Genomic DNA, 17,600 nt, shown 5'->3' on the forward strand with positions numbered 1-17,600 from the left:
TAGCCCTCAAAAGTTAAAAAATGCTGTCCAGCAGCTGAAAAATTTGGATTTTCTGATTTTACCACCTCGATTAGTTCCATCCATTCACCGTTAGATGGTAATAATGTTTTATAGTCCAAGTATTACCAACGTTAGGAAAATTTTAGTTAGAAGATCGTACACTTGATATAAGAATTTAACCCTAAAAATACGATGTTTAACACAATCTAAAAATATATATTATTATTTGTACATTCAAAACTAAATTTTGAATAGAAACTGCAGAATGTCTCTTCTGCGTAAAGGACAGGTTAGTTGTTTTATTTACTTCATTTCATTATATGTTTTCTTAAATTTTGTAGGTTAATGAATTTAAAAACAATCTTTAAAAATTTTTTCGTTAAGTGCACCTTAAATGTTTGTCACTACATTTTGATATTACACTAATTGATTAATTTATCATCTATTTATTTCACTTCTAGCATTGGGGTACTTTTGCATGTGTTTGGCATATTTTCGATGCAACTTGGCAAGACCCATATAAAAGTGCACATTTGATAAAAAAATACCTTATGGGATTATACAAACCTATATATCATCCTATGAGTGAGTTAAATGAAATACATACATATACATATAATAGCATAGATTGCAAGATTGGCATAAATGATATTCCAAATGTTAATTTTTATATAGATCAGTGTGGTGACCATGTAATAGTAATAAATAGCAAAGAAATTGCATTGCGTGGAGATGAGTGGCAAAAGCGAGTATATTTTCATCATACTGGATTCCATGGTGGAGCTACTTGGACTCTTGCATGGGAATTACATAGTAAAGATCCTACTATGGTAATTAACAGATTTCTATAAATTACTAATATATTAAAAAATTTGAATATATTATTACACTATATATATTTTTTTATTTATAACATATAGATTGTTAAGAAAGCAGTTTATAAAGCAATGGATGGAACTCTGCAAAGAAGATATACCATGCAGAGGTTACACATTTTTCCTGATGATAACGTACCCAAAGAAATGTTAGATAATGTTACCAATCAGATCAAACAATTAAGATCTGTTCCAGTTAAACTGTGTGATATTCCACAAGAGGAAAGAGATAAAATTCCACGACTTATAAAATATCCCAGTGATTACCAACTCAAATAAAGTTGTATATATATATATATATAGATTTAAAATAAATTATCATACTATTTTAAAAAATTTGTTTGCTTCATTTTGATAAATTGTCACATGAAAGTAATGGGAAGATATTGAAAAATAAAGCAGTAAAATTCATATAGCATATTTTACTTTTTATATTTATTTACAAATTGTGAAATGAATTAAAAAATATTATTGATTGATAATTGGCAACACACCTTTAGGTTTCAATTGACTATCCAAAATTTTTTGTTTTTGTTCTTCCTTTTCTTTCAATAATCTACTATGTCGTTCAACTGCAAAATCAATTTCTCCAACTAGTTTAACAATTTTTCTCTGTAAATTAAGCATTTTATTTATTACACCATTTTGCTAAAAATTTTATTAAGAAAATGATGTTTGAAATAATACCATATATTCTTGATGCTTTTGTATACGCTTCAACTGTCTTGAACCATATGGGACAGGTTTATTATCTTTGAAAGAATAATCAGACAAAGTAATCAATGGACCAGTAGTATTTGGATTTTTTGCCAAATTTCTTCTGTAATTATTAAATCATATGACATTTCACAACTAATATATATAGATATAAGTTTATATGTTACATAAAATTTATCCTTACGCCACCCTCCATTTCTGATCCAAATATACTGGGAAAGATGTATGAAATTTATTGATAGCAACAGTAAAATCTAAAAAACAAAAAGATAGTTAATATCTGAACAAATTTTTTGGTTATTGTATAAAAATAGTAAAAGAAGTTTAACAATTGTGATGGAATATATATATGGTTTTGGTAGAGTAATTATTTCATCATATTGTAATTATTTTAAATAACTATTTTAAATAATTACTCATAGAAACTAAAAAAACTATTTCACACTAACGCGTCGAGTAGCTTGTTCGAAGTATTGTTTTTGCCGTATATAAAGACATTTTATTTCGGTAATATTTTTAAGGAATATTTATAATACAGTTATTTATATTTATAATACAGTTCATTTAAGTGATACCTCTGGTGATACTAGGTACATAAACCATAGAATATGTATTAATGAGGTAGACTACATTTAATGTTTATATTTTACGTGATAAAGGAAATACATAAAGATATAATTTATTAATATTTTTTATATACTGTACCTATTTATTTTATATGTATATTAAAAACAAAATTTTTTATACATAACTTTACTGGTGGCTCCCTTTAGTGTAAATATTTTGTATGATATAGGGTAAATTCTAATGTCGCGAATTTAACTGTGCAGCGGCGTAGCTGATGCAACGAACAAAAGTTATTTAACAAATTTATTGATTAAATTTTAAAATTATTTATCAGTAACAACTGTGATTACTCTCAAATTTCGTATGTATTTTCGTTACCATGGGAAAGAACATTGTCAACAAGGCATTGTCAAATCGCTCGCTTTCTAATATTGTAAATTCCAATCAAAATAATGTTTACTAGCATTAGTTAGTGAGAATTTGTCTTATTGGATAACAAATTAATGTAAATCCAAGCGAATAAATGGGTCACTCTGTGACCTAAAAAAATTAGAGAAACGTTAGAATCGTTGGATCGTTAGAACCGTCACACTGAGCTCAGTGTCTGAATAAATTTCATTGAAGTACAAATCTTGTTAAAATAGTCAATCTATTATAAATACTTAGTTTTTAAAAAAAATTATTGTTCGAGTTAATCTTTATTGTTATGTATTTCTTCATTTAAACGTCGAATTGTTTGAAGTTGCAACACGAGCAGAGTGGTTCAGCACTTCACGGGCTGCAACCGTGCCAAATTCCCCAACTGTTGGGAAAGCCACTCAACACCATCAAAGAATCTTCTGATTTCACTTTGTGGTAGACTAAAACGAATTATAAAGTTGGCAATATGGTGTAAACCTAAGTGACTAATTTCAGAACTGTTATTATTGTCTTACCGACACAGTCTTGAGTCCTGGCCCCTGGTATGAGAATATATACGCAGTATAAGTTGGGTTTAGGAAGAGAAGTGTTTTGTATCTAATACGTTGGTGAATGTTTAAATGCAAAATGACATCTGTAGATTCAGGAATCGAAACAAGTAATAATTCAGACGATAGTTCGATCGCTCAAAGTGAAGATATGACAATAGAAGAAATTGGTAATGCCAGTTCAACTCCTGCAATAATAACCTGCAATAATAATCAGAATGAAATACAAGAAATTAAACCCGGCATTACTTACACTAAACTTAATCCAAATTGGCCTGTTTTCTTATCAAATATACACGATGATGTTCAAAATTCTACAGCAGGAAGTAGTTCAAGACCATGTGTTGATGTATCCCCTAATGTAAGTATTATTTTTTTATATAAAATATTTTTACATACTAATTATTGTTAGTATATGAAATTATTAATTTATGCTACAATAAATTATAGCGAATAATTAGATTACGTATAATAAAATAGAGGTGATTAATATAATTACTTATTTTTCTTATTAAGAAAATATCGTACAAATTTTGAGAAGTAATCACAATATAATGTATAAAGTATGTCATCAAAAATAATTTGTTGCAGGTTTTAGAAATTAAGTTTCCTTGCAAGTGTCATTCTATTGATTCATCAACAGCTAGAACACTTTTAATAGATAGTAAGTTAATGTGTAAATCCTTTCTAATTTTGGTACCTTCAATTCAAATTACAGAAATCCAAATTTTTGTGCAATAATAATTAACAAAATATATATATAACAAGAAAATATTAATGATTACCTTATACATATTTCAACAACATAATTATCTTTTTATAATAATGTTCTGCATTCTTCTTTTTAGGATATGTCTATTGTAGCAAAATAAAATTTGTTAATGAAAAACGTAGAAACCGTCACCTTCTTCCTGTGTTTGATGTTCACACTCGTCTTATTGAACATAGAATGAGAATTGCAGCAGCTACAAACAACACCATGATGATGAGAAATCTTTTAAATTCTGGTGCTTCACCTAATACTTGTGATAAACAAGGACGAACTCCTCTTCATCTTGCCTCTTGCAGGTAAATTTGACCCGCATAACCAACACTAAATTACCAATTTTTAATAAATATTTCATAGTAGTAATATTATATACTATTACAGGGGTTATACAGAAATGGTCCGTTTGTTATTGGAACATGGTGCAGATCCCAATCTTCGTGATTCTGTAGGTAATACACCATTACATTTAGCAGCCGTGACAAGCAAAATATCTGTAGTTACACTCCTTTTAAATGCCGGAACGGATCCCTTATGCTTGGATCAATATGGTTATAATCCATTACACTTAGCACAAACAAAATTAAAGTTATTGCAAAACTGTAAAGGGAAAGATATGATGAAGATCAAAGAGGAAGTGCAAAGTATAATTAGTATGTTGTTGGCATATTTACAGAAGTATAAAGATACTCACAAAAATATGGAAATCTTGAATAGTTTGTGTTCACGTTTATCTTTATCAAACACGTCGAATCAAGTTCAGGATGATGTGAAAGATTTGTTGGCTAATTTAAATGCTCTATCTATAACACAGTAATCACTTATTCACTTTATCAAACTAATAGTTTTATAAATAAATTGATATAAAACTAAAAAAGTGATTAACAGTATGCGTTAAATTTAGGTTGCTCGTAATGAGTTCATTTTAATCAATTAATTTACACACTGAAAAAATTTTTTCTAATTTATATAAGTGCGCAAGATAACGGTAAAGTTTTGATATACAGTAGAACAGAGTAGAGCTATAATTTGGAAAGTTGTGCGAATGTTAACAAAGTAAAGCATCGCGGATTAGGAAGTATGTAATTATTACATTGGGTAGCTCTATTTATGTATGCTTGTGATATTGTCGATATCCTTGCGCTCTGCATTATTTCAACTTTGACTCATTGACGATAAAAAGAAATATTTACATTTCCTTATAGTCAAACTATATTTCGCTCGCTTATTATTCTGACTTGATTCTGTATGTTTCTATGGGCTACAAAACAAATCAAGTTTCGATAATTAGCTATAAATATTTTATGAAACGCATTTTATAAATTTCATCTTGGCCTCAGAGTATTATATTTTTGTGTGCTATATTTTCATGTTTTTTAAATTACTATTGTTTTGGATTTATTGTATTTACAAAACTTAATGCGGATTCCATACAGTACAAAAAAATAAATCGTAGGATATCACATCATTATATCAAATATGTATTTGATACAAACCATAATCCTCATAAATTTCAATTCATTATTATATATTAACTATACACTAATATGAAAGTTTGTATTTTCCTTTTCTTTACTCAACTAGTTGGTTTAAATAATAATGGGTAAATAACAATAGGGTTATTAATTTAAAAAATTAATATGATTTGATTTTGATAAGTTGTTATGCATATAATGTGCAAATAGTTTTTCTCCAAGACGATTAAAACATGATATGTTACATTAACTTTTTTAAGTTTATAAAGCTGCAAATAGAGTGCAAAAATGAAAGCTGAAATTTATACAATTTATAGATATTGATAGAGTAAGATTGCTTATGTAAATTTATCTCTATATATTTTGAAAAAAGGATTTTGTTTTATTTTTTATATATTTATTTTACATAATATACACATTTACATGTATATTATTTTGTTTTTTAATAATTTCTTTTTATATTAATATTTTCTATACATATCTTTTGAGTTATTAAATATCTCATTGATATTGAACTTTATGTCCCCCTTTTTAGGTTTTCAACCAATACAAAACAATAAAGATATAAAAGTAGGCTGCAAGATATATTGTAGTATATACATACTTTGTATTTTCATTACTATTTTAGGATATATGACATTTTTAAAATTTAAACATATATTCTCATTCATTTTCATAAAAAATTCCAAATAGAATCTTAAAGTGCATTCCTAATAAACGTCTTCAAAATATTTCGATTCTCATATGAAATATTGTGTGCTACAACAGTGTGTCAATTTTGTTAAATATTGTAGTTGTCGCATTATTGTATATATTCTTTCACTCTGTTTGCAGCCTCAACACTAACTATGAGAATTATATAAATGTGTGAACATATGAACAAATTATGTGAAATTCAAATTGTTAGCATTTACCTTGTAAATATATATCTTTACATTGATATTCTCAACTGAAATATTTAATCTTTAACATTGAACATAATTAAGGTTTTGTATGACTTCTTGCAAATTATTCATTTACATAACATTGAATGATATTAACTAAATGAAATTCTGTTTGAATCTTATAGTACTTTTTATTCTTATACAATATTAAGATGATAGTGAAAATTGGTGTAATTTTTCAAGTATGGTGTATGATGCCTGAATTAGAATGATTTTTCTAGTGTATTATTGAAAGCTAAGTTCTATATATATCATGATACGAGTTTTGCTATGATGGAAATACAATTTATGGTTGCGATACTTTTGTAAAACTAGAACTGACAATCGTGAAGGATCGTGTTTTGTGTTCTATATCCATATATAAACTTATAAGCAACTTATGTGTAACTACTTTATATATGAACTGTAAATAAATGATTTCCCTGTTAGCAGTACTTACGGCAGATCTATAAATAAAAAAAGAAGTACCTTGTTTCATAGGAATTTATGTTAAACTCTAATTTTCCCCGTGTATAAGCTACTTCAATCAAGTGTATTAAAGAAAACTGTGAGTTTTCCTTATATTCCTTTCTGATATATATCAGTTCCTTTTCGTTCATTTTTTCTGGTTATGTCGTAACTGTATGCAAATAAAAGTGTGTATAACACTGGAAAAATTATAGTTATATCTGATTGAAAGAAGCTTGGTTTGATTAATCAGATTGAAAGAAATTTTGTAGTGATTTTCCTTGTATCAATATCGAAATAAATAAGTAATAAACTAGAGTTTCTTTTTTATATACATAATTTTATAAGTGTGTTAATGTTTTTGTAAATTATAAATAATTTGTAATTAATTTTTGTGCTATCATCGTTAAATATAGAGAGTAATGTCTTTTTTATAACTTGCAACTTCTGTAATACTCATCAAATTATAAATATGATTCAGGATGACTCACATTTATATTGGTATACTCTAATATGTTACACACTGGCAACTATAAATATGCAATTTTTAGGCACAGAAATAATATTCATTAACTACAATAGTTCTAAGCAAACCACGGGATGACAGAGGTTTTATGTAAAGAAATTTATTATCATATATATTTGCTATCATACTAAATAACTTTCATTATTCTCAAAAACATTAACGATCGTTCCGCCGAAAAATAGCGGAATAACAAAAATCAATATACATTACAATATTGATCTCATCGATGACAAATTTTTTCCTTTGAGCGGTAATGTAGCGTTTTTCTAAGAATATGCAAAAATGTAGCGCTTCTTTACTTTTTTATAACGAGATGACTATTTTTCCTATTTTTAATGGCATAATATATATAGAAGGGAACTAATAGAAATGAAAAAAATTAGAAAAAGATCATGTGTAACACAATTACATTTGTTGAAAATTTTGGAACAAATATCGAACAAAAATGTCATTTACAGCCTTATGCTTTAAGTTAAAAACCCTTATTAGTCACATTTCTACAAAAAACATTTTTATAAAATAATTCTTTAATCATTATAGTTAACCTCAAAACTTTGATTATCGATCCTTAGAGGTTCTAAGCATTCTTCAATATTTACAATTGTTTCTTAGCTCATTACTATATTGGTGCATACATTGTGAAAAAATGTGTCTTAATTGAAGTAAATTCATTTCTTGGAAAAGTTTTATATATACTTAAATCGATACCAAAATGATAGCATCAAGGAGTATACAAATGTGTTATGTGACTAGAAAGGATCAACTAGAACTCTTCCTAGCAATCGTAAACATATCCGCAATTATAAAGGATCATTAATTCTCTATTACATGTGTGTCATTGAAATCTTATTCATACTGAATTTGCAATATATTTTGTACATAATCTATAAGGTGATAATTTTGATTTTTTCTTGTTGACTGTACTATAAAATGAAATTGATTGTCTGAAGATAGTACAAATGGAACTATGTCAATATTATTTACTGTTCTTTTGTTTTGTGCCTTTTGTGAATAAAATTCTTGTGTTCCTTTGATTTTTGGGAAAACATTAACAATTTACAAATCCTTTTGTACTGCACAGCATGTAACGATAAATAAAATAATAAATATATATAATTGGTTTCTTTGTTTTGTGAAAAGTTTTTACCTCTCGAAATATATGCGAATGTACATGATGATCCTTGGCATTTATGACACAAGCATAAATACAAGATTTGGCACGAAACTAAAGAAAGAATAATAAAACCTCAAAAGAAATAATATAGAGAAAAAGAAAATCATCTATATACTTCTTAATTATCTTTACGCATCTCTTGGCACAAATTTACACGTATAAAATAATACAATTTATACAAATTATAATCATCGTAATATTTGTTAAACGTTATATCGATTATCTCTATAAAAATGCTTTTAGCAACTAAGAGAACATCGATGAAATTTTTCTATAACAAATGAAAGTTCTTCGTTTCAATATTAAAGCGCAACTATATAACAGTATCAAATATCTCTTTAGTGTCCCCTCGATATTAGTTTTTCTTTTCTTTTTAAATTATGCACTCTTATGAATCAGATATTAACGTGCCGCATATTATCTGTTAATTATCATGATATGTTCTTATGTCGTTCTTATTGCGGCTAATGATGAATCGAAAAAATATTTCGTAAGCGTAAGATCAAAAGACGGTATCTGTGCGTTGTATCGAAAGATTAACATGTTCTTTCTTTAATCTAAAATGCGTCTAAATGTACAAGATTTGAGAACTATCGCGATTAAATCAATACTGTATGCCAGCATTTAGACCACGTGACAATAACAACCTGGTCGATAAAATACATACAAGCTTAAAAAATTAGAATCTTTACAAATTCGATCGAGAAGATCGAAATTAATTTTTTTATGCTTACAATGGAAGCTACAACGTATTATATACTATACAATCGTTTAAGAAATACAATACATATATTTATTTACATCACTGAAAGAACAACCAGAAGGTATTGAACGGAGGAAATGATCGTTAATCCTTGATGAATTTTAATGATACCCTTTGGTAAATAACGAGGAGCAAGATACATCTAATCATCGAATTACTCAACTTATTATTATATTGTTATAATATTGATTTCGATTTATATCTAACTTTCATGACCAATTCGTTGTGTAGATCGAGGATTAGGTGTACATCATTTGACCAGTACGTTATCAAGCTCAACAATAGTACTTGAAAACAAGCATAAAATCCATGAAATATTTTAAAGTTATACTATTATACGTCGCATAGGATTTAGGCTAATTAATAAAATTACAGATAATTAGTTAGTAAGCACTATTGAACGGTATTACATGGTATGGTTCATCAATCGCTTTCGAAAATTTCTAGACGTTTTATACATTTTAAACAATTAAAAAACTTACGTGCTTAAGATACTTATAATATTAATAAATTGAAAGGTTCTAAAGTGAATTAAGCTATACAATTTTTATAGTTATACAAAGGAATGTTAAATAGCCGTTAATCTTTAAATGACTTTTTTTGAAAACTAAGTGCGTTGTAGGAGAGAAATCATATGAATTTTTGAAATTTGTATCTCCTTTGGATGCAAATTCAATCGAGTTTTATTTATGAGATGCAATTAGGAATGTATTTAAAAATGCATGGGGAATACTTTAATTTTTATTATAGTTAAAACTGCTGATATAAAATTATCTCGAGATAAAAAAATTAATTAAAATAAAAAAAGGTTTTAATTTAATTAGTATTTTCAATGTATTTAATTTTGATGCGTAAAACACGTTTGTAAAGTTTCAAATAACAGCATCGGATTATGTCGTACAAACGATAAACCTCTAGAAAATAACAAGTTGAGCCTATACAAATTATAGCTACATTAATATCGCTAATTTATACATATGTACTCGTATACATCTGATGAAATGATTTAATATCATAGCTTAGGATGTACATCTATCGCAATTCTTTGAGCTAAATCATATTTACGTATTGCGAACTGGAATTTATTAATACAGTATTGTCACCAGGACCATGCTACCATAACATATATCTTATTGAACTTAAGATTTTAGGATTGTACAATTTGATTTCCATTGTTAACTCTGTACGAAGTATAATGCTAATTTGTATCAAGGAGACATTACCGACGCTAAAGATGGGAATATCTCGGCTTGCAAAGGTCCATAATCTACTTTTTCTCCATCCACCGTAATGTAACCGTTCGCTCCTTCTTCTGGTTCTATTCGAAACGCCTTTACCGGTATCATGTCGACGCCAGACCGTGTTACATGGGTACCATTATTTAATCCCAACAGGAACTAACAGACACAATAAATAATTCTTAATATGTTGATATCGTATTTATAATATGTTGAATCTGCTTCTAACTTCATTTTAATTCCATCATAATTACATCATAATACCTTATAAAAAAAGTTGCATTTTCTTACTTACATTAGAAATGGTTAAAATTTTTCATATGTTAATTTAGATTTCTTATAGTAAAATTGGCTAGTTCTTTGTGATCAAGGTTTTGGCAATGTACGAATTGTTTCAAGATGTGTTTCAATAAAGTTGTTTAGATTTGTTCGTTAATAATAACTTGATAAATTGCTAAAACATTCTAAGCACGTGTTTGATTCGCAAGCATAATCTTGTTTACTTTTCATTTATCTATCAAGCTCGTATATTTTTAAAGCCTGTTTTGAATCACAGTTGAGCTATGTCACTGAAAAATCCGTAAATCTATTTGAATTGCAGAAGCATTCTCATTCCTGAACCAGCCGCCATTGAACTATGTGTATAAATTGTGAAATTCAGATGATGGAATTCAGATGTGCAGATCTTTTGGTAATGTCACACACTCAAGGAATCATCTGATTAGTAAATAAATAGACCGAACACTCTAAAGTCCACACCCGTTGAAACAATGGATTAACGAGACCCCCTCCAAAGGGACTAGATCCTCGGTAGAGCGACCTTCCAAAACGAGCGTAAATACAGTCTATTGTGATACTTCGAATCTATATATTGTAACCGTTACTCAGTTGGATTTTCTATAATAAATTTGATCTTTGCGTATCAAATTCTATTTTCTTCACCCTATTTGTGAAAGAATCGTTTCATTCGTGCCGCGGCGCGAGGATATCATTTGCGATTTGTTAATTTCGCGATCTTTTGTGCCTCCGACGTGACAAATTGGCGATCCTGCCACGATCCATTCATCGCATCAAGGGGAAACTTCAAAGGGAAGTCTACGGATTCTACAGCGAAGGACCACGGTCACCTCTTTGATCAAAAGAAGGATCTACGAATCTCGGTAAGCTGGTTTTCGAATATTATCGAAATCCTAAACCCAAAATACGTTCTGAAGATAGTGACTCTTCCGAAAATATCGCGTCTATCGAGATGAATCCAACTGACATGAGTACGGTAAAGCAGAGCGAAATTGCGACTGTGATCGAACAACTTCAAATTCTTACTCACGAGTTCAGAAACCTTAAAAGTGATACTGATCAAAGTATTAAGAATATAATAGAATTCGTGGAAACTTGTGATAGAAATCAGGCCAAAGAAATACGAGGCCTTGCAAAGGCTATGAAACTAAGGTACAACATCGAAACTGACCAAGTGCTCACGAGCACGGCTTTAGCAATCGGTGTTGACCAAAGGAGCTCAGAAATTCAAAGTATCGAAACGAAAACAGTCCCTGTATCATCTGACGATTCAATGGAAGTAGACAATGAAAATTTATTCAGTACAGTTCCCGAGGAAATGGATCCTTTAGCATGTACTGACGATGATACATTTAAAAAATTAAACGATAACGAGCAGAGTGATATCTCTACTCCAAAAATAGGCTTACGGGTTAAACCCGTATCTGAACTTGTTTATGATGGATGGAAACTGGATTCCACTGAATCACCAAGAGTATCCCATAAGCGACGTAATAGTTCCCATGAATCAAATTCTGAAGATATAATTGCAAAACAAAATGATGAAGAAATAATAGGAGGTAAAAGAATAAAATTACGTGCGAAACGAATACCTGATAAGCAATTGCGAAAATCTGTGGAGGAAAATCGCGTTGTAACAATAAGTTCAGAAGACGAGGCTGTAAAATGTAGTCCTGAAAAGTCAGAAGATCAAGAAGTTAAGGATGTCAGCGATGACCAAAGTACTACTCATTCGGTTGCAATTGGAAGGAAAACAAGAGGACGTCCTAGAGGAAAACGAAGGCGTTATAGAGGAAGTGGACGTTCAGCTCGACCAAAACATTCTGAATTTCAGAGTATTCAAACTTCTGAGGTATCATCTGAGATCCATCTTGATGAAACACCAAGCAATAACGATTCTTTAAATATGACACCAATTTCACAGAAAAAACGAAAGCAAAGAAAAATGGTGTTGGGCCTAGAGGTAGGTAGAGATATTGTTCCTGAAACACAAACAGGATTAACTCAAGATGAAACACCTGTAAGGCAGTCTAGAAGAATAGCACAATTAAAAATTAAAGAAGAAGCAGATAGACGAAGGATTGAAGAAGAGACTACAATCATGTCGTACAATGTGTCTAAGCCCAAAATTATACATAGTTTTACATTGGATGCCTCAATCAATAATCCTTCCAGCTGGCAGAAAAACAATGAAAATGTGATATCTGAAGTTGATTTATCAGATTTACAAGAAGATGATTTATCAAATTCTAATACTGATATGATTATTGAATTTACAAAATATAATTTTCAAAGTAAAAATACAGAAAAATCTTTCCATCACAATTACGTGAATATTAATGTACATTCTGAAGATACCATTTCTAGAAGTACTGTACATAATGAAATGCAGAAACAAGACTCAGAACAAAAAATTCAGAAAAAGAGTGATGTAATTGCTGATACTCTGATAACTATCTCAAATAATGTTCAAAATAGCACAGATGTTTCCATTCTAGAAGAATTGAATTCTCATCTCACAGAATATATGAAAGATTCTAATACATTTTGTGATGAATTATGTTCAAATGACGAGGAAATATTATTGAAACAGGCATTTATTTGGAAAAATTTTGAAATCAAATTATTAAATAATGTAATGGAAGTAATGAAAGAATCTATACAAAAGTTCATATATCAGAAATACGTTGAAATGCTCAAAGTATTTTATAGAGTACAAAAGAAAGCTCTCTTATGTGTTTATCCAGAAATACGAAATGACGATGAAGTAAATGACACTTATTTATATTTTAGAACTTCTGTAGATGAAAATGTATTAGAACTATATAAAGAAATAGAAAATTTCAAAAGTTCCCATCGAAAATGTAGCAAAAATTTTAATGCATATTTTCCATATCCTGTTGAATTAGATTCATATATGCCAAATCTTATGATCTCCAACACAGACAGAGAAGATTATCTCAATGCATTACGATATTTATATTCAAATCCTTATCCTGGGGAACATTTATTGCAAATAGCTAGTTTTGTGACATTCATTGATGAGCCTAAAAGGTACAATTTAATACAAAAATTAAAAAGTTTAAACAACTCTACAGTTAATGAATTGTTAACAGTAATACAAAGTGAATTATCTAAGAAGGAATCAAATAAAAAGGAAAGAAAGAAGCGGAAGAAACCAAAGCTTGAAAGCGAAGAGGAAATAGTAATAAAAGAAATAGAAAAAGAAAAGAAGTCTAAAAAGAAACGTAGAAAAAGGAAAAGGAAGAAAATGTCTGCTAAATTTAATGAAGCAAATCCATGGCAGAGTTCTTCAGGTTCTAGTAGTGATGATGAAAATGAGAATGATGAAGAAGAGGATGAAGAAGAAGAAATAGAAAGCGAAGGATCTATACTTTTTAAAAGCGATCATGAGTTTTCGTCCGAAAGTGATCTTGAAAAAGATCAAGAATCAGAGCCATTAAGAAGGGCAAGGACTGCGCAAAAGGCTCAAAGTGATGTTGAAGAAGCAGATAATGAGTATGCTTGTCAAAAATGTGGTAAGGCAGATCATCCAGAATGGATACTTTTATGTGATTCTTGTGATAAAGGGTGGCACTGTTCTTGCTTGAGACCTGCTCTCATGTTAATACCAGAGGGTGATTGGTTCTGTCCTCCATGTCAGCACAACTTACTAGTGATTAAATTAAGAGACAGCTTAAAAATGTACGATCAATTGACGAAAAGACATGAAAATGAAGTTTTAAGAAAGAAGAGACTAGCATTTGTTGGTATAAGTCTAGATAATGTTCTTCACAAAAATGAATCACAACGTCATCAGAAAGGATCAAAAGCCTCTAGCCAAGAGTCTGATAATGAATCTTCATCAGCATCATCTTCGACAAGTACAGAAACATCTAGTAGTGAAGAAAGTGAACCTGTATATCAGTTACGTGAAAGACGATCCGCTAACAAATATAAATTTAATGACTACGATGCCATGATCAATGCTGCAATCCAAGACGAAGTAGAAGCAGTTCAGGGAGCTGGAAATCAAGGAAGAGGAAAGGACATTGCAACTATAGTGAATGCGGAAAAAGAAGAAGCGCAGCTGCATTTTAAGAATGAAGTATCAAACATTGAAGAAGCTCCAGAAGGTAAAGATGACATTGACAAAAAATCAGAAAAAGAGAGCGATGAAGAGTATAAGATGGAATGTGAGGATGGTATTGATAAGGAAGAAGAAGAACAACACAAAGGAGCAGTAAAGAAATTCTTGTCGCGTAAGAAATATCGTAAGCTGAATAGTCTCGATATAAGCAGCGAAGATGATCCTGAAAGTGACGAAGATTTTAAAGGTACGAGTTCCGAAGAAGAAGAATATTTTGATGACCATATAACATCTTCTGATGAAAGCACTTTTGCTGACGTAAAACGACGTAGTAGAAAAGGAGATTCGCGGTCTGTACGACGAAGCACTAGAGCCAGAACTACGCGTTACGAAGACTTTATAAATGACGATGGTGAAGAAAGCGATAGACAAAGAAAAAAGAAGAAAAAAAAAAAAAAAGAAAAGAGAGAGAAAAAAAAAAAAAAAAAAAATCTCGGTCTACATGGGATTCAGATAACGAAGATAGCGATAATTCATGGCGACAAAAAAAAAAAAAAAAAAAAAAAAATCAAAAAAATATTTCAATTTTTATTTTAATTTCAATTGAGAATGTACTAATTATTTTATCGAATTGTTCAAAACTCTATTTTACAATACAGATCAAGGAAAAAGGTTATTTAAAATAAAAGAAACATTGAAGATATTTGAACTCTCTGAAAGTAATAATTTCTTGTTTAATCGCGCCTAGTTCCACCTTAGTATTCTTAAAAGAAACCATAGAATTACGTATAATTTAGTTGTATTACATTAAATATTGCATGTCTATGTATATATTTATACCATTGATACATATATGTGGTATACATGATTGTCATATCATAAATCAAATGTTACTAAACATTACTGTATGAAAGAAAAAAAAAAAAAAAAAAAAAAAAAAAAAAAACATAGAATAGAATGCTAATTATTCTATTATTCATTTCTGCAATTAATCAATGAACTGTACAAAACAAAATCAATGATTTAAATAAACGTATTTAGACGTAGACATAAACGTACAAAATTAGAACAAATTATATTAAAGTGAAATAATAGTCAATTCTTGATTGTTGAGGCGGCGAGGTTTCGTTTCTATACAATGTGCGCGAGAAATTGAAATACCAAACCGCACTTATCAAACGCATGGTAGACGACACCGAAACAGATCAACTCGTAAACCTTGTCAACAATATACACAAGATTGAAAACCACAATGAATGTAAAATAACTAAAATTTATCCGATACCTTTCAAACAAATCTCTGTATTCTCTGTAATTCTGTATAATGGAAACTGACTTGATATTAACCAACTCAGAACAATACATCTTAGCCGATAGTCACTACCTAGACAAATATTGTAAACGAACAGCAATCATCCACATTTCTAAAAGAATTCAACCGAACGCAATAAAATTCACCAGAATGCGGGTCAAAATTAATTAATAATCAACAGACAGTCAAAACTTGCCCAACTGCTGTCTTCAAATTGGAAGGATTGATGTTCGTGCCTTTGCAGACAGGAAACCATTATATTATCATTCCTACCAAAAATGTACAAATGTAAACTTTTCGAATGTCTACACCGATCACTTCCCAAAAATGTATGTATCAGAATACTCTGTCCTACCGCTCGAGTAAACAGGATCGATCAAACATCAGCACCAAGGACGGTCACTTACCAAATCATCGCAGATGATGAAAATAGCGGGGTCATCCAAATCAGACGACCCACCAGAACCATACGCTTCCACGGAGTAAAGCGAATCTAAGAAGGGGGGAGTGTCACACACTCAAGGAATCATCTGATTAGTAAATAAATAGACCGAACACTCTAAAGTCCACACCCGTTGAAACAATGGATTAACGAGACCCCCTCCAAAGGGACTAGATCCTCGGTAGAGCGACCTTCCAAAACGAGCGTAAATACAGTCTATTGTGATACTTCGAATCTATATATTGTAACCGTTACTCAGTTGGATTTTCTATAATAAATTTGATCTTTGCGTATCAAATTCTATTTTCTTCACCCTATTTGTGAAAGAATCGTTTCATTCGTGCCGCGGCGCGAGGATATCATTTGCGATTTGTTAATTTCGCGATCTTTTGTGCCTCCGACGTGACAGTAACATAGCTCAGATATGTTTTTATGATAATGTTCTTTATAATTTATATATATGGGTATATATCTAAGATAAATCGAGAAATGGAAGTTCATTGTATTACTTAAAACAACGAATAGATCACAAAGGGTTAAATTACTTTATCAATAAATAAGCACCTAATAAGCGTTTCGCTTTTAAAAACATTTCATTTGTTTGGCAATGAGTTAGAATTAGATAAGCCAGAGACATTGTTTTTAATCGAACTATTTACCTGGAGTAAATTAGCTCGAGTAATTCCGGCTTTTATTATCATAAGCCAAATAACACCGTCCGCCAATTTGGCACGAGGTGCAAAGAAATAATCCTGGCCCAAATGAGACTGATATGCCGCGTGAACCATAATGAACTCTCCTGAAATTTCAAGCACACAAACAAATTCATTAAATAATATATTCATTGATTTATATTGAAAATATCATTCAAATTAAAATATCCTATTATAACATCATTTAAATTAAGCGCTTAAGTCTAGGATACTATTGTATAAATGGCATAATAATGTTGGTACATTTGTTTGCACATTTTCTTAGTATATTCCAGTTCTACTTATA

The 17,600-nt window shown here is 29.9% G+C and overlaps 4 protein-coding genes across 7 annotated transcripts in view; 2 read left to right on the plus strand and 2 right to left on the minus strand.

Moving 5' to 3' along the window:
- Positions 1-122: 122 nt before the first annotated feature.
- On the plus strand, positions 123-1,175 carry Mrpl13 (mitochondrial ribosomal protein L13). The gene is made up of 4 exons (XM_072007453.1): positions 123-289; positions 462-585; positions 676-830; positions 921-1,175. The coding sequence occupies exons 1-4, from the start codon at positions 266-268 to the stop codon at positions 1,152-1,154; spliced, it is 537 nt and encodes a 178-aa protein (XP_071863554.1). The 5' UTR covers positions 123-265; the 3' UTR covers positions 1,155-1,175.
- A 107-nt stretch (positions 1,176-1,282) lies between these two features.
- The window catches only part of Mrpl52 (mitochondrial ribosomal protein L52), a 105,018-nt gene continuing 88,700 nt past the window's right edge, over positions 1,283-17,600 (minus strand). The window contains exons 1-4 of one of the 3 annotated variants that reach the window (XM_072007455.1): positions 2,042-2,156; positions 1,777-1,846; positions 1,563-1,695; positions 1,283-1,487 (exon numbers count right to left, since the gene is read on the minus strand). In XM_072007455.1, the coding sequence (XP_071863556.1) occupies positions 1,344-1,487; positions 1,563-1,695; positions 1,777-1,846; positions 2,042-2,090 (396 nt within the window). In that variant the 5' untranslated portion in view covers positions 2,091-2,156 and the 3' untranslated portion in view covers positions 1,283-1,343. Of the gene's footprint in view, positions 1,488-1,562; positions 1,696-1,776; positions 1,847-2,008; positions 2,157-17,600 lie in introns of those variants that run through there. The other 2 variants (XM_072007457.1, XM_072007456.1) reach the window with 2 other exon arrangements.
- On the plus strand, positions 2,894-9,465 carry LOC139989253 (ankyrin repeat domain-containing protein 54). Its single transcript, XM_072007442.1, has 4 exons — positions 2,894-3,488; positions 3,719-3,791; positions 3,976-4,195; positions 4,278-9,465. The coding sequence occupies exons 1-4, from the start codon at positions 3,192-3,194 to the stop codon at positions 4,708-4,710; spliced, it is 1,023 nt and encodes a 340-aa protein (XP_071863543.1). The 5' UTR covers positions 2,894-3,191; the 3' UTR covers positions 4,711-9,465.
- Sk2 (Sphingosine kinase 2) overlaps positions 7,676-17,600 on the minus strand; it is a 28,922-nt gene continuing 18,997 nt past the window's right edge. For both annotated transcript variants that reach the window (XM_072007416.1, XM_072007415.1), the window contains 2 exons: positions 17,261-17,400; positions 7,676-10,619 (listed from right to left, as the gene is read on the minus strand). In XM_072007416.1, the coding sequence (XP_071863517.1) occupies positions 10,431-10,619; positions 17,261-17,400 (329 nt within the window). In that variant the 3' untranslated portion in view covers positions 7,676-10,430. The remainder of the gene's footprint in view (positions 10,620-17,260; positions 17,401-17,600) is intronic.

This window comes from Bombus fervidus, chromosome 7 (assembly GCF_041682495.2).
Source record: "Bombus fervidus isolate BK054 chromosome 7, iyBomFerv1, whole genome shotgun sequence".
Lineage (NCBI taxonomy): Eukaryota > Metazoa > Arthropoda > Insecta > Hymenoptera > Apidae > Bombus > Bombus fervidus.

What these genes read in the sequence shown, in the direction of transcription:
- Mrpl13 (XM_072007453.1), top strand. Translation starts at nt 266, where the DNA reads ATGTCTCTTCTGCGTAAAGGACAG. An exon ending in CTCTTCTGCGTAAAGGACAG is followed by an intron (nt 290 to 461) that starts GTTAGTTGTTTT and finishes TTTCACTTCTAG; the next exon opens with CATTGGGGTACTTTTGCATG. An exon ending in ACCTATATATCATCCTATGA is followed by an intron (nt 586 to 675) that starts GTGAGTTAAATG and finishes ATTTTTATATAG; the next exon opens with ATCAGTGTGGTGACCATGTA.
- LOC139989253 (XM_072007442.1), top strand. Translation starts at nt 3,192, where the DNA reads ATGTTTAAATGCAAAATGACATCTGTAGATTCAGGAATCGAAACAAGT. An exon ending in GTGTTGATGTATCCCCTAAT is followed by an intron (nt 3,489 to 3,718) that starts GTAAGTATTATT and finishes AATTTGTTGCAG; the next exon opens with GTTTTAGAAATTAAGTTTCC. An exon ending in CTTCATCTTGCCTCTTGCAG is followed by an intron (nt 4,196 to 4,277) that starts GTAAATTTGACC and finishes ATACTATTACAG; the next exon opens with GGGTTATACAGAAATGGTCC.